Consider the following 17,082-nt stretch of genomic DNA (forward strand, 5'->3'; position numbering starts at 1 on the left):
CCACTCCAGTTGAAACCAGTCTGTGCCCCTTTCTGTTTGGCTGCCACAGATTTTTTTTATGTATTTTAATATATCATAAATTAGTTTCTTGCCCTAAGTCGTTCATCAATGGTTTCGTCATAGGGAATTTTCTGCTAAACACTGAACCCACGCTGCTTTGCTGTCATTTCCAGGCCATTTCCAACAGAGGAGAGCCTAAAAGATGAGGAAATCTACAATAATCTGGAGGACTTGATTGAGTATGTATGAAGTTCCCCTCTGCGGGCCCATTACTGGTGTTGATAGAACATGATTATTTTGCTCTCTAGCAGAACCGGCTCAGCTCATCATCCATCTCTCCAGGGGTCTGGACACCCACATGTTTTGGTAAAAGGCTTGGCTCCGTTTCTCTGTTACTGTCAGAGGAAATGAATGAGTAATTCTGCATGTTTTTGCTGAGTGCTTGCATACCACCCACATCAAGATTCTGGAAGGGTGCTGTTGACAGTTTGATTGATAGTTAAGAGGAATAAGGGCAATCAAATATGAATCGAACAAATTCAATATTTGTATTATTTTTATGTCACATCAGCGTTTCAGATCATAATTTTCTTTGAAGTTTGCATTATGCCTCTCTGAAGTATTTCATTCTCTAATAATGCAGTGATTAGTGATCAATGACAAATGAATAACTTTGAAAAAAAGAGCAGCCGAGTCCTCATTTTTCAGGTGTTACTGCGTTACTCTGTTATTTTTGTAATGAATATAAAACAGTTTGTACTCACACAGACTTTACAAAAAGTGTGTTGCTTATTGTTTACACGTGTACAATTATTACTGCTTAATGCTTCTGATGATACACAGTAAACGGCCGTTTACGGTAGCTGTCTGAACCTAACTGCGAAGGTTGTTTACATTATCCACAAAACGTTGCTCCATCGCTCACACGCTGCAAGAAGTAATTTGTGACTGATAATCGACACATTATAGAGATTTCAATGTGTGTGTGTGTCTGCATATGCATGTGTGTTGTAGTGAAAATGTCCTCGAGGACGAGGGCGAGGACGACTTGTACGCAGCGGTCTACGGGCTTGAAGAAGACTACGCAGGTGGGGAGATCTATGAAGATCTCATGAGGACCGAGCAGCCTCCCCCACTGGTACTACTATGAGTCAACACACACAAACACAAACACACACATACACATATATAGACGCATACACACACACACACACACACACACACACACACATACGCACACGTATAGCGCATAGCTTCTGGGGGGGGGGGGTGTTGTTGGGCTATAACACACAGTATCTAAATTGCCTACATTTCATACTTCAATTTCTCACCTGTTACGATTAAGTTTATACAGTCCTCTTCTGTAACGCAGCATCTACTGACACTTTTTACTTAAATATACTGTGAGTAGCAATACCACAATGTAAAAAAAACGCCATTACAGTAAAATTACAGGAAAAGTCCTGCATTTAAAATGATAATAATTTAAAGGTACAGAAGTATTAGCAGCAAAATGGAAAAAATCACCAAAGTAAAAGTACTCATAATCCCAACGACCCTTCTCAGAGTGCTTTATTATTATTTAGGTTATATAAGAACCAAATAAATAAAATCGTCAACATTAGCTACACCTTTACTAAGTACAATATTATAACATCTTATAGAATATTGTACTTAGTAAAGGTGTAGCTAATGTTGACGATTTTATTTATATGGTTGGGTAGTTCAATTTAGAACGATGTATTGTATGAGGGCGTCAAAATTGTACTGAAGTATATTACTTGCTTAAATGTATTTACTTACTTTCCGCCACTGTTATTAACTCGGAGTACGGCAGGAGTCTACTCACGGCCCATTGTTACCTACAGTTACCTAGCCCGGCTGTTACCTGTCAAGTGCATGCCACTGATGCAGTTTCACATGTTTCTCCGTCAGATGGTAATATATGAGGAACATTTTCTAAGCTGTGGGTTTTCTCTAGAAGCAGGCAGAGGTAGATGTCCGCAGCTGCTGCCTTACAGAGATCAAACAGACGGAGGAGAAATACACAGAGACCCTGGAGTCCATCGAGAAGGTACTGAACCTCCTTTGATAGTCTCCTCCGCATCACATATTGTTCCATGCCTGGTGATGGCTTTCTCCGTGTCAAATTCATTTGTCTTAATCAGATTTGAGCAATTAGTTGATATTATTTTAACAACATTTGTACAGCACAGACGTCAGCACAAAGAGTGCAAAACTGCTGTGCATTTGAGGGAAGTTCACAGTTATCAATTCCCTTATTTTCCTGCTATCTGACATCTTATACAATGTCTGCTACTGGTTTCAGTATGAGTGCACCACAGCTGTGGCAGTCATGTCACTGATGATATACGAATTACCTTTCATATTGTTTGTAGTTTTCAGTTATATAATCAGTTTTTATGTTTCTTTCCCCAGTATTTCCTGAATCCTCTGAAGAAGTTCTTCTCTGCAGCTGAAATTGACAAAGTTTTTGTCAACATTCCAGTGAGTCCCACAAGTTTCCCTTCTCGTCACATAACATGGAAAAATAACGTTGTTTTGACCAGATACTGATGGCTCCCCTCTCTAATGCAGGACCTGGTTAAAGTTCACAAGAGCCTGATGGTTGATGTGCAGGACTCCATCTTGAACAAAAATGCCTTAAATCTCTACCAGATTTTTATCAGATACAAAGAGAGGTATTCATTAACAGCATTCTTTTATATTTATTGTAAGGTTTCAGGCGAAATGCACAAAAGTGCAATTTTGATGCTGCTTTTCTTCACGTTAACATTCTTTACACTTGATTTGTATACGTAAATCAAAAAGGCCATCAATGGAAAACTTGCATTGGCTTGAAGTTATATTTGAGTAATAAGCTCTACGTGCACAGAAGGTTTCATTTCAGGTTCACTAGACCACTGTACTTCCCTGACAATTTGCTATTGACATTCTGCCAGAAAAAATGTGAAACGTTGTTTTGCAATTGAGAACAGATTCTCTATCAGAGAATCTCTTGAGTCTATCTTTACAACACGATTGCAACATAGCGTGTGTTAAACTATGCACTGTATAACTTCTGACCTCTCTGCGCTCACTCGGTGTAACTCAGTTGCCCTGACCTCACTGCGTTGCCTCTGAATTGTAGACTGCTCATTTATGGGATATACTGCAGTCGGGTGGAGATCGCCATCGCTGTTTTAGACCTCATTTGCAAAGAGAAAGAGGATGTTCGCCTGAAGCTGGAGGTAAGAAACCTGAAGAAGCTGGTCTGCCAACAACACACATAATCACACAACCCTCCATAAACTCAGATCTAGTTTTCCAATCGCCCCTGGTGTATATTTTGTGCACTACACATACAGTATGATGTTTGTTTTTTTTTAATTGCATTATGCGTTGTGTTTGATCAAAATGAAAATTGAAAAATGAAAAAGAGATACTGTACTATATTAGTAACAATTGATTAAGATAACTGATTTTATTTTATAGATTTTTGATAAAAATAAATGTTACATAAAAAACAGGGATTTTTAAGTTACATTATATATTATAAGCTCTGAGCTCTTTGCAGGCTCTTAGAATAGAGTAAAATATACTCAATTATACTAGCAGAAAATAAAACAAAACTGGGCCACACTCAACTTCATAGCTTGGAAACTTTTTAGAACTGAGGGGTTTCTGAAAATCGTGGGCCCTTAAATAAAACGTGAGCAGACATAAGCTGTGACAAATGCATTGTTTTGTCCCTTGGCTGACCCATCCTTGTGAAAAATCTCCGTGACCCAAAAGAAAATGACACAAATGTGCTTACTGTATTTATTCCAGGAGTGTTCCAAAAGGGCCAACAATGGGAAGTTTACACTGAGGGACCTGCTGGTTGTCCCGATGCAGAGAGTCCTCAAGTACCATCTCCTTCTTCAGGTAGAGAGAAATGATTTAGGCAGGAGCATAAAACTATGTGTCGTGGAGGACTGAGAGCTTCCCAAGTGTCTAACTAAGACACACCGTCAGCTCATGCTGGTGATTAGCTCCTCCTGACTGGTTTGTTAATCGCTGAAATGATTCTGGAGATCTGTTCAAACTGTGAGCTTCTTTTTTTTTTTTTTTTTTTGCAATATTCCTCTTTCGACTTTATTATTACTTTATACATCCAATGGAACATTTTAGGCTTGCGCGCCTTACTGCGGGACACCTCAGCAGTAGTTGCTGAGGCAGAAATGAGTATCCACACCACCCAGATGTTACCTGCTGTCGGAGGGATTCAAACTTGCAAGGGATGTCGCATACATTTCCGTTTTGAGTTTATTACTTTTTCCTGTTTTAGTTCCAAAACGAGTCTAAGTCTTGTTCCCGTGGGACTGATTACTGGGAGGTTTCGTCAGCTTTATTTCAGTCCATTCAACCTGCAGTATATTTTTCTAATGGTATAAAAGTGTCCACTTGATGGCGACATTCTCCACATATTGCAGTCCCTTCACAATGTCAGAGCAGAGCCACGCTGCAAAAAGAACATCCATTTTGACAAGTCACTGGCACTGACAAGTCTCGCATTTAGTCTCCATCATTTCATTTGTCAATTTGTCTCAAGACATTTCTGCTTACAGAATTTTTCAGAATTTTCCTCAAACAAGGATTTTTAAGGGGAAGTTCATTTATTCCAGGAGTGTCTGTCATCTATTAAAAAAAACAAAACAATTTACAGTTAAAATCATAATTAGATTTTATATTTATTTCTTAGTTGATTATACGTCTTAGACAAGTTTTATAGGTGAGTCGAGTGTAAAATGATAACTCATAAATTTTCGTGTAGAAAAACCAGAAATGGAGCTTTTCAAAATCCCCCAATTTCATCTCCTCCTGATAACTATGTGACATACTCTCCCCTGGTTAGTATGAATCAGAGGTCAGACTGCAGCTGGCAGGGCAGATCAGGACAATGACTAGAGAGCTCTTTTAAATTGTTGTAGAGGGTAAAGGCGCACATGGTAAATGGTGGTGATCCTGAGTGTTCTCAGCCCCCCCCCCCCCCCAGGGAGGGACTTCGGGAAGGGAGCAAAAAGGGAAGAAAGGTAAGAGGAAGCGTTGAACCGGAAATGAAGAGGATGTGGATAAAGCAGCAGCTTTCACCACATGGATGAATAGTTAATCTCCTCATTTTGTAATTTTATTTGAAAGGTAATGAAGGGTAAATACACCTAAAGTGATTCCACCCATCTTTGATACTAAACGCCTATAATACACATATCACTGTAATTATGATTAAGTCTTGATGATATAATTCTAGCACGCGTTACACAGCCCATACAGCGTTGGCAGCATGTGTTATGAGCAAGGAGCATCTGTCTAGAAATAAGCAAAAATTAAATGTAAGCTACAACAAAAACAAAAACAAAATGAAACATGATGCTGTAATATGCTGTCCTGATAACACGGTGAGACTGGTGTAACACACAGGGAACGAGTATCCATTCAAAGCATAGAGTTCTATGTTACGATATGTCATTATACTGACAAGACTAAGTCTGGACTAGCATAAGGTTCTTTGTCTCCTTTGCTGTTTGACTGGTGTTTTGATGGCAGTGAAACCAAAGTCTTCCACAGCAGACTCTGGACAGATTTCATCAACAGATTGGCTCCTCAGTGCAGGTTACTCTCCCGAAATACACTTCCATGTGTTGATTAATCAAATAGACGTGTGTGAGGGTGCTGGCAGGATGATATGGTCAGACATCCTTTCCCCACTACTGTATTCGTATAAAGCTGCACAGCTTCACGAAAGTGTATTCATACAAATCCTGTTGATCTGTCAGTTTAGCTTTATTGTGCAATTTATTTAAAAAATGAATGATTAGATGGAGCCAGTTTTAACTATTTACTATACTGCTGGGTCATTTATTCATTATATCTTATTAACTGATCCCAGGTGACGCAAGTTAAATCTTAACCCGCAAAGTAACTAGTAACTCTTAAGTGACACACAATTTAGTGCAATAAAAATGACAAAATTTCCCTCTGAAATGTATTGGAGTAGTACAAAGTAACATAAAAGGAAAATACTCAAGTAAACTACAAGTACCTCAAAATTGTTCTGAAGTACAGCGCTGGAGTAAATGTACTTTGTTGCATTCCATTACCGCTTTTTGCTGTACAGCTGAATGACATTATGTATTCTTACAAACTGAACAAATCACAAGAAAAAAATCCCCCGCCCTCTATCTTTTTCTTTTTACCTTTACTTTTTAGTGTATTAAAATATAATTTGTACAGTAATACCTGCAGCACTTGTGTTCATCTTTGCCTGAAAATCCATTTTACTGCTGTCAAATCAGACTAAACTAGGAAAATAAGCTGTCTTCTAAGTACCCAAAAAAAAAAAAAAAGCTGTTTTGTTATAAAAACAACATCGTGGAAGCTGTCTTTCACACAATTTACCCTAAAGTCATCTTCCTTATCAAATCAATAATTGAGCTACTCCTGCTAAACGTGTTTGTCCATGCATTTCTCTCTCTCCCTCTAACAGGAGCTAGTCAAACACACTCACGATGCTGCTGACAAGAGCAACTTGAAGATTGCTCTTGATGCCATGAAAGTAAGTGCAGTGCTTATGGTAAATGGTCTGCAATCACTGTGATTTCAGCTTGTTACCAGTAGCGCGCTGATATAGCGGATAATTCCAAACAGCCTCTGTCACTCAACCATCAGCTTTTATTAGATAGAAAAAAAAAAAAACGTCATAAATCATTCATGTTTCACTGCTACAGATTGGTCTGAATTGATAAAAACTTAACATTTCCATCACATTAATGATTGCTGAATGCTCTCTTCATTTTTCCAGTCCTGAATGGAGCCTGAGCCTGATAGGCAGCTGAGCAGCTAGCAACAAAAATGCGGGAAATGCGCATCTTTTGACAATTTGAAGGCTTGAATCACACCTATGATATTTAAATGGCATGTGTGTGTTTCGCTCACGGAAGCACACAAAACACTGTACAAAGATAAAAATGCATGTGTAAAGTTAGAGAAAAAAAGTTAGACATTTTTGGTATATCCCAAAATGTTCAAATGATTCCTTTAAATGGACAGTGCAGAACATCAATATTTTTCTTCTAGGCTTTATAAAAAAATATGTGCTGAATTTTCTGACATGTTTCACTACCTCCAGACTAAATGAACCCAATAAACTGTGTGCTTGTGTGTGTCTATGTGTGTCTGCGTTTCCCAGGACCTGGCTCAGTATGTCAACGAGGTGAAGAGAGATAATGAGACTCTAAGGGAGATCGACCAGTACCAGAGGTCTATCGAAAACTTGGTAAAAGCAAAATCTTTTTCTACAACTATCGGCAGCTTTTAGTGTACAATTTGTTTCCTTTTAGTGGATGGTCAGCTTTTGAAAGTAGTTTCGCCCACAGAGTCCTCCCCTAAATTTTGGAATAGTCTGAGGGACATAGACAGTACCAAAAAAACCCCAACTCAGACACCTGTATTAAATATACAAGACACCTTCTCTTTACTGTAGACTTACGGATGAAAGTTAACATACTTAACTTTCAGGTTACTGTGCATTCTTGCAATATTCTGTGATTTCCTGTAACATATTTACTTTACCTTTTACTAGCATATTTCTTTTTTTCAAAAATGTCTTCTTCAGGATGATAAAGATAAATTTAAACTCAAACTTGAGGTCTACAAACTCTGATGACATGTTTTACAGGTTTAGAAATTAAACTAGTAGTTGATTAATCAATTAGTAAATCAACAGAAAATTATTTGGTAACTATTTTGATAATAAAGTAATCATTTGAATCATTTTTTAAGAAAAAGTGAAAAAAAACCTGCCTGGTTCTAGCTTTTCACATGGGAAGAATTCTTGCATTTCTATGTCATATACGTTGGCAAACTGTATCTCTTTAGGTTTTAGACTGTTGGTTGGACAAAACAAGACATTTAAATGTCCCCCTTATGGTCTGGGAAATTATAATATGCATTTTTCACAATTTACTGACATTTTATGGAAGATGATTAGTTGAGAAAATAATCAGCAGATTAATCAACAATGAAAGTAATAGGTACTTGCAGCCTCAATCTAGTTAAATATGCTGTTCAGAGCAACTGCATCTTAATAAATTAATTATAACTGTAATTAAAATATCAAATTAAACTTCTTTTATATTTCTGTCAGAGACAAATTAGGCAGAGAAAGTAGGTTTCAGTGTCGATTACAATAAATCTTGCCCCAGGGCCACCACAAGAATACCAAATGTAAGCTGAAATATTCTGCATACACATCATACACAGTGAAAGCGATGCCTTCACAAAGTTTGGTAACAAGGACGTAGAACAGGATGAGATAAGGTGGTGACGGGAGAAATCGCAATACAACTACAAGCAGATTGGGAAAAGAAGCATAACCAGCAGCAGAGTTATTATGAGAGCTTGTCAGGTTTTCAAGACCTTCTCCTTGTCTTGATTGAACACGATTGGTGACTTAGGTGAATGTCACCGGTGATAACCCGATACAACAGGAGACTGTGTCAGATCTTACATGATGGCTTACGGGAAATCTTTATCAGTTTGGAGGAAGAATAAGTTATGGGGATCTGGTAGACATGTCTGCTAAAATAAATGTTTTTTTATTTGGGTTACACCCAGGTATAACTGAGAGACCCCCCGTGACAAATCTGATGGAAAGGTGTGTAACAGCAAGAAACCATAGAGACAAAATGCATTTAAATTGCATTCGAGCTTGCTATACTGTAGTACCTGTAATTAGGGGTAGATAAAAATCCAAGCTCAAAAACTCTTCTTTCATGTCAAAGAAATATACACAGATCTTTTAAGTGGCTAATAATGGGAGACGGTCTGACAGATCCCGTCTGCATCAAAAGGCCGACGTGACCAAATATGTTGCACATCAGGCATCACTTTTAAACTCCCATTATTTCGCACTCAGAATCAGCCTCTAATCACCTTTGGTCGCCCGAAAGGAGACGGAGAGGTGCGCATGATCTCCAGTGTCGACAGGAGGAGACAAGACAGGTTGTTCTACTTCAATTTCACTGTCATTAAGGAGCAATTAGGATGGCAGTCAGAAAAATACAAAAGATATTACCACTGTAAAAAGAGATTGTAAATACAGCTTGAAAGAAAAATGAATACAGAACACATGACTGCTATTAAATCACTGCTACTATATAAAGTATATCATCATTTAGACCAGATGAGAGGGATACTTTCATAGTCGTAAGATGCATCATTTGCTTCGTGATCTGTGAAATCCCAGCAACTTCATCTAAATGAATAGGACTCACATTATTTAATTTGAATTGGTCGCATTAATCATATGGTGGTATGAATTATAACCCTATAACATTCTGTCTTCTTATTGAACAGACACATCTTTTTATTTGATGTGGCTGTCATTGTTTGTAAGAGACGCGGCGACAACTATGAGATGAAGGACATACTCGACCTCAACTACTTCAAGATCACAAACAACCCCACCTCTGACAGAGAGGGCAAAAAGGTCAGTTGGCAGGAAAAACACAATATATGTTAGTATTTTTGCCCTTTGCATCACTTGAATATTGGGTCTCTATCTGTATCTACCTCGCATTTTGCTTGGTTTTCTATTATTTACCCTTCGCGCCAAAAAGTAACACCAGGGAAACGTTTCTACTAAATATCAGTTTTCTATTGAACATCTGTCTGGCTGCAGATTTTATTGCTAAAACAAATGTTGGATGCCTAATAAGAGTAATCCAGAATTACATCCTCTCATTGGCTGGTGCAGGGTCAGTGGTGATTTCCCTTTTCTGGAAAATCCTGATTTAGAAACCTTGCCAAGCTCCATTTTGTCACCCCACACAGTTTATACAGCACGCTATCTTTCGTCTTGTGGGGACGTTTGCAGACCGTACTGTAGCGGAGGGGACTTGTTGATGTCTTGTTGATGTATGCTCACAGATGTTTCCTTCTCACTCCGGTGCTGATTGCTAATGTGAAACTGACAATGTGCCAGGGTGGGATGGCTCTGCGGTTTTTTCTCGGAGGGACTCCATTATCATCCTCATTTACTCTATCGTTCAGTCAGGATGTGTGTGCGTTTGGGTTTTGGGTGTTTGTGTGGCATGTTTTCGTTGCAGAGACTGGTGTTCTATTTGCATGGTCATGGTCTTGGTGTATTTTTTCTGTGTCATTATTAATGGTTGTGTCTAACACGATTTATTAATTAACAATCTTTTACTAACCGTGTAATGACATAAACAGTGTAATTTTGCCGAAGCATGTTTGGATATGTCTTTACCCTTTATTTTTATCCCATCCACCTTCCAACACAAGGTCCATCGATCAAGTGCTGCTCAAAAAGACGCAGACATGTATAAGAATTAATTTGTAGTGAGACAAGGGGGGGAAAAAAAGGAACAGAGAAAAGGACAAATATTCACAGACATAGAGATACTGTGTGTACCTACATCCACCTTACCACACACCCACAAACACACACACCGCAGGACAGAGATGCTAATATCAGGTGATGAATGTGTGCAGTCCTCCAAGGCTGCTTATAGCTATATATCATTTTCTGCTAAATGAAACTTCAGAGTGTGAATATGGTGCTACTGAGCACCCACACAGTCATCAATGATTTAACACTTCAGCAGAGCTCTAAAAAAGGGCTCAGGACTTCGCAGGGCTGGCCAATAATGCCCATGGGCAAGGCATTTCAACCTGTTAGTGCCGCAGTGGAGCGACTTGGCCAGCAGTTGAAAAAACCGTGGCTTTTCTGGATAGCTGCCTGCCTGACTGTGTTGCTGTGGAGAAAACAAGCAAGCAATAGTTATATCTTACACCCTGATTTTTAAAAAAATAATAGATGGTGATGCCTAAAAAAGACATCTGGCAGCTATAGCTGAGGTCTGTGGCAGGTTTTCTTGACTTTCCCGTTTTGGTAATGTTCCTAAATGTAGAACTTTGGAACTCTTCTGGAACTTTAGTTCCTCTGAGGCAGATTAACAGACTCGGCCTCACCGTCATCGCGGCTAAAGTCCTCTTTTGGGCAGAATTCTGGTTAACCTCCCACTGCTGCAGCGCTCTTGTCGTTGACGAAATCTAGCCACCAACACGATCTGGTTGGTCTGGCACCGGTCTTGTCACCACTGCACAAGAACTGAAGCCCGTGAGGACTGATGACAGCATTAATAGTTTTACGTCCGATGTACTGTATGTCTGATGAAATATGTCTGACGAAATCATCTTTGCCTATATGGTGGGATATGACACAATATATGTTTGACAATGTGGTGCACAGCGATAAAGAAAGGGTAGGGAGGGGGCTAATTTAGAGGAGATAACAGGGGATAAGGGAATTTCAGACAATCTCAACAACACCGCTTGAAGTTCTGAAATGATCAGTTTTGGGTCAGTGGGTTTTTTTTTTTTCTCCTCCATCATGCCAGACCAAACAAAATAAAACAGCTAATTGTTATTCCTGGGAGTCATTTTCTTCTAAAATGGCTCATGTCTGTCAGATTAGAGCATTACTGGGCTGATATCTATCTAACTGTGAAGGATCGGAACAGTAGTGCTACTACCAAAATATCATTTATTATGTTCTTTGGTAATTAGCTAGCTAAAATTGATAGATATCATCACCTTAAAGGAGTCGTTTGATATTTTGTGAAACACTCTTGTTCACTTAATTGCAGAGAGTCGGATGAGAAGGATAAATACAACTCTCATGTCTGTGCGCTAAATACAAAGCTACAGCCAGCACCTGGTTAGTTTAGCACAAAGACTGGAAACAGTGGGGAACGGCTAGCCCGGCTCTGTCCCGAAGGTAACAAAATCCACTTAGCAGCACCTCTAAAGCTAAATTAACCAGCTGTATCTTTTGTTTAATCTTTAGGGAGCAAAAAAAAAAAAAAAATGTGAAGTGCCGGACTAGTTGCTGGCCATGTGCAGTAATTTCCTTTACTCTGCTCGTCACTGTGAGGTTGACCAGCAGCCCTGCTCCCAGTCTTTATGTTCAACTGTGCCGAGCAGCTGCTGGTCGTATAATTTGCCTTCCAAACATGAGAGTGGTTTCAGTCTCTTAACCTAGCTCTCTGCAAGGCCCTGGATAACTGTATTTCTCAAAATGCAGGAATATCCCTTTAGCATTAGTTGTGTCATGGGGAACAGAGCAGTATTTTCCATTGCACTGGACAAATTAAACCTTGTAGGGGTCCATATTTCATCTTTCCAAGGCTGTAATAACAAATTACAGACTATAAAGTTCTGACTTCTGACTTTCAGTGGAAAGCTGCAATATTAGCTTGCCAGACCAGTCACCTTCACTTATAAAACCTTTGAATTAACCTGCAATTACACAAAAGCTTCTTTGGGATATTTTATTATCTTTCCAGTTTTTACAGCCACGCCACGAATAGAATTTATCTAGACGGGAGATCATGCACTTTTTATGCTTAAAGCTGTAAATAGACTATAACAACGTGCCATGGGTTTTGCAGATTTAAGACAGAGATGAAAACAAAAACATACATGCGTGCAAAACATACATGATTGTACTTAATGTGTTACATTGCTAACAACTGTCTTGCTGTGCCACCATTGAAAGTGTACATTCTGTGAGATAATCATTACTGTGTAAATTTAGCCACGGTATTCATAAATATGCAAATGCTGCGGCACTTGCATGAAAAAATACATTTTGGTTTGATTGTTGTCTTCCCCCTGACGTCCACAGTGGTGCTACGGTTTCTACGTGACTCACCAGCAGGGGTACACAGGCTTTGAACTCTTCTTTAAGACCAGAGAGCTGAAGAAGAAGTGGCTGGATCAATTTGAAATGGCCATGTAAGTACCCAGAAACACGAATACCACAGTCCCAGCAGTTTGTGATCGACACAAGAAGACCATTGTGTGTGTCATAGGAAAAACATACAGTGTACTGGTGTGTGTATAGTGTTTATTTGTTTTTGTTCGCATGCGTGTTATTCCAAGGCTGAAAGAGATGTTGACTCTTTCGTGTGCACTGTTTGATCAGGTTTTAACTGTAATCAGGCACACACTGCTGACAACAGTACGATAACACACACACACACACACACACACACACACACACACACACACACACACACACACACACACACACACACACACACACACACACACTAAACATAAACTGTTCCAAAGAGCTGCACAACTACAAAGAAGTCACTCTGCCTCAGTGGTTCTTCAAATGACTGCTTTATGGAGGTATGTCTTTTCTATTATTTTGTGAAAGTAGGAGGTTTTTGCAAGCCGATATCCCGTGTAAATCCTTTGGTATGCTGATTTGCGAAAAATACGGTGTTGTTTTGACATAACACTCTGATTGACTGAAAACACTATCCCTGCTATGCATGCTGACTCGCTGCTATGGACTTCCTGAATACATTTTCACTGCTAATAGTGTGCTGGATTATTCTTTTAAATATGCATTGTAGAAAAACAATGTAGCGTGTGAGGATTTACATAACAAAATGTATAATTTTAGTCCTCTTTTAAGTTTATGTAGTGATGTATGAGTTCATACACTTCTTTGACCAATAGGCCCTTGAAACTTGCTCGAAATCTCATGTGTAGTTTCCAAAATTTAAGAAAGAAATAACCATTTTCATCCCAGTCTTGAGACTGTTTTTTTCCCCCCACAGATACAGGGTTTGTGTCTGTAAACAGCAGTGTGCCACTGTGCATTGGGTAATGACACCAGAAGGGGCCCATTCAGAAAGTGAAAATTGTACCTGTTAAGAGGATGTGGGCTCCTGATGAAGGACTCACTTATGGGAGCACTCAGTTTAAGTGGCTTCTGGATGGTGTGTTCAATACAAAAACGACGTTTTTGTGTCAGTCGTGTTTCAGAGGGGCTGCTTATTTCTGCTGTGCATGTTTCCCCTCTCATATTTGATTACATGCAGCTCAAAATTGGACTTGTCTGGGCTGATTCAAGTCCATTATATTTCCACATACACATATGCTGGGGGTGATTTTACTTTTATTTCAGTTAGGTGAAGGAATAAACTGCCTTTTTTTTTTTTGCCACAACAATTGATGTTAGGATTATTAAGAATTATTTGTAGATTGAGGTAACTGAAAGAAAATTGTTCCCACTACTGAGAGACACACATAATGGTCTGTCTGTTGATTGATCGCTTCACCACTCTGGTTCAGACCGAAATATCTCAACAACTATCGGATGAATTTGCAACAAATTTTTTTTACAGCCATCCATGCTCTGCAGAGAATGAATGTTATTGACTCTGGTGATCCCCTGACTTTTTCTTTTGGTGCCACCATGAGGTTTAGATTTGTGGTTTTGGGTGAATGTCTCAAAACTATTGGTTGATTGCCATTATTGCATTTAGCTCAAAGCACCGCTGTACCAAAGTACAGCCTCAGCAAACTTTTTATCTTGTTTGCATTTAGCCATTTTCCCTCTTGCTCTATGTTCCAGATCAAATATCCGACCAGAAAAAGCCAACCACAACTCCCACCAGTTCAAGATACACACATTTGAAAGGATCACTTCGTGTAACTTCTGTCACCTCCTGCTCAGGTATGATTCAGACGTCGTGAAAAGCCCCTTCTATTTTGGATCATTATGTAGAACTGATGAAGTCCCAGTAGAGTGAAAATGGTGCTAGGTGGGACCCATTCCCACGTCTGAGACAGTGGGAAGATAGAAACTGTAACTACACGTATTGTGGGAAATTATCGTGTGTTATTGCACTGATGGTGTTGTTCTCTTCTTACGAAAATACACTTCAAATCTTTTTTCAGATTGAAGGTATGAAAAGAACACCATGACATTTTAATTCAGTCACTTTTCCTTAGGTTCTTCAGGGAGAAAGGAAGTTTTTGTTTTGTTTTTTGTTTTTAAATTTAGTTCTTAACCGAAAATAGCTTATTAGCACTGGGTTCTAATTGAAATAAATAGTTGGTATACTGTAGTATAGACAGTTAACTATCTCAGCTTTCAGCAGACAGTATCAGTTTTATGGGTTTGGAAAGTTGAAGGACATTTCCTGCATCATTTTTTTTTTTTTTTTTTTTTTATCTTAAGAGTGTGACAGAAGCCTGAAAATCCAAAATGTCAAGGTATTTCTCTTAAGGAGGCTGTAATACATGAATCCTGTCTTTTATTGTCTCCAGGGGCATCTTTAACCAGGGTTATCTCTGTGTAAAATGTGGGCTAGGGGCTCATAAGGAGTGTCTGGGTCGACTGGGAGTGTGTGGGAGAACAGGTGAGATGGGGGCCTCCCAGATTGATTCTTTTTTCACTTTTTCAACACTTTGGTCCATCACAGGTTATCTGGAAAACTACTTGCCTTTCCATGATATTAATTCCACATACTTTAGGACATAAATCCACATTTTTTTGGTGACCTTTACTCTAGCGCCACCATCAGGGCAATATTTCCACTTATCTACACAAAATATCGAAATCTAAAAGGCAGATTGCCATGAAATTTACTGAGCACATTTGTGCTCCCTAGAGGAGCAGCTATTTACATTTTGAGCACTCCATGAGCTTTCCTCTTGTACCACCCTCATGCCTGATTGCCAACCTTGCACACAAGATATTAAACAGCTCGCATGCTGTGGAAGTTGTTGTAAATATTTATGGTTCCCAAAAAATTAATCTCTCTGCATGTGGTGCCCCCTTGACCTTCGCTTAATTTGCCACCCTAGGGCTCAAATTTGCAGTTGTACATACCTTTATTTCCCTCTCAAAGAAAATGTCAATTCTGAATTAGTAAAATGGCAAATTACACATGATGAATGTTCTTTTAAATTTGTAGCAGTTGTTTAATTGAAACCTAAACAATGTCATAGAGGTATTTAGCAGGTGTTGCATCTTACTCCTGCGTCAAGCTGTATCTCCTTGTCACTAAGTCTGGCACTGTAGTTCAGGTACATCGCCCTCCCTGCATACACAGGCAGCTAAAGGCAGCTCTGGCCTTTGACAAGCCCTCGTAGCTTTAGCACTGTGGTCTTTATGCATTCCGAGGCATGATGAGAGCCAGCCGAGGTTGACAGTTGAGGTTGTACGTCAGGAAGCCACCACACACTCATATTGTATTCCTCGCACTCTGTCTGTCTCTCACCTTACTGCAGATTCTGCCAAGCCGAGACCCAAGGTAAGACCTGGACTGTAACTCTTCTTTGACTTAGACGCCACAGTTAACATAATTAGTGAAGCATAACGTAGTAGATAAGACAATATACACCCAACACGTGTGCACATGGAGCCCACGTGTGTGTGGAGAGCAACAGCAGGAGCTCTGATTGGCCAGAGTCACATCAGCACATAATAGCCGGCCACTCATAGTTTCTTCTATAGCTTTCTGTAGGAGAAGTCTATGTGTTCTTATTTCGGTGAAACACTAAAGGCTCCATGTAAGTCACCTGTCATGTGTTTAGAAAATGATCAGGTCTTTTACTTGTGAGACCCTGGATGGACAAAGATAGACCTCCCACTTTGCAATAAATGCAAGAAATTCAGATTTTGCTTCCCAGACACCCCTGTTTCTGCAACTTGTGACAGCGAATGTAAAAGTAGTGAACAGTATGATACCCGGGTGAGTTATGGACAAAATGAAAGTAAAACGATCCAGTACCCTCTTGATAACTTTCTTTCACTTTTAAAATAGTTAGAGCATACATCTAAAGAGTATAGCACTCAGTGATGATAGTTTTAAGAGTATGACTCATTCCTCAGGTCAGGCTAGTCCTGTACAGGGAGTAAGAATTACCTCTCGATCAGTCACTTCCTTTCTCCATATGTCTTTTTTCCTTTCTTGATTTCATGCTTTTTTTTTTTCTTCTCTGCCTTGCTTTGTGCTCTCTCTCTGTTCACAGGAAAACACAGCACCACCAGACCCAGGTCAGTATGTCTTGACCATTTGACCACTTTTTTTTTAACCTGCTATGGGCTCTGTGTGGTACCCCTTAAGATGCTTTCATCTTGGTTCTGTAGAAAAAACAGAAACACAGACAGGATGAAAAGGAGATGGTTAGTCAGAGGCAAGACCT

The 17,082-nt window shown here is 39.3% G+C and overlaps 1 protein-coding gene across 8 annotated transcripts in view; it reads left to right on the forward strand.

Annotated features, from left to right (window-relative positions):
• The window catches only part of LOC120798656 (guanine nucleotide exchange factor VAV3-like), a 57,569-nt gene that overhangs the window by 10,185 nt on the left and 30,302 nt on the right, over nt 1-17,082 (forward strand). For 6 of the 8 annotated variants that reach the window (XR_005708731.1, XR_005708733.1, XR_005708732.1 and 3 more), the window contains exons 4-19: nt 174-239; nt 1,015-1,138; nt 1,982-2,074; nt 2,440-2,508; nt 2,599-2,702; nt 3,152-3,251; nt 3,832-3,927; nt 6,527-6,595; nt 7,229-7,315; nt 8,957-9,042; nt 9,397-9,529; nt 12,752-12,861; nt 14,501-14,602; nt 15,199-15,290; nt 16,165-16,187; nt 16,909-16,933. Coding sequence is in view for 5 of the 8 variants with exons in the window: in XM_040143110.1 (XP_039999044.1) it covers nt 174-239; nt 1,015-1,138; nt 1,982-2,074; nt 2,440-2,508; nt 2,599-2,702; nt 3,152-3,251; nt 3,832-3,927; nt 6,527-6,595; nt 7,229-7,315; nt 8,957-9,042; nt 9,397-9,529; nt 12,752-12,861; nt 14,501-14,602; nt 15,199-15,290; nt 16,165-16,187; nt 16,909-16,933 (1,379 nt within the window). In the remaining 3 variants the exon portion in view is untranslated. The remainder of the gene's footprint in view (nt 1-173; nt 240-1,014; nt 1,139-1,981; nt 2,075-2,439; nt 2,509-2,598; nt 2,703-3,151; nt 3,252-3,831; nt 3,928-6,526; nt 6,596-7,228; nt 7,316-8,956; nt 9,043-9,396; nt 9,530-12,751; nt 12,862-14,500; nt 14,603-15,198; nt 15,291-16,164; nt 16,188-16,908; nt 16,934-17,082) is intronic. The other 2 variants (XM_040143107.1, XM_040143109.1) reach the window with 1 other exon arrangement.

The sequence above is a fragment of the Xiphias gladius genome, chromosome 14 (genome assembly GCF_016859285.1).
Source record: "Xiphias gladius isolate SHS-SW01 ecotype Sanya breed wild chromosome 14, ASM1685928v1, whole genome shotgun sequence".
Classification (NCBI taxonomy): Eukaryota; Metazoa; Chordata; class Actinopteri; order Istiophoriformes; family Xiphiidae; genus Xiphias; species Xiphias gladius.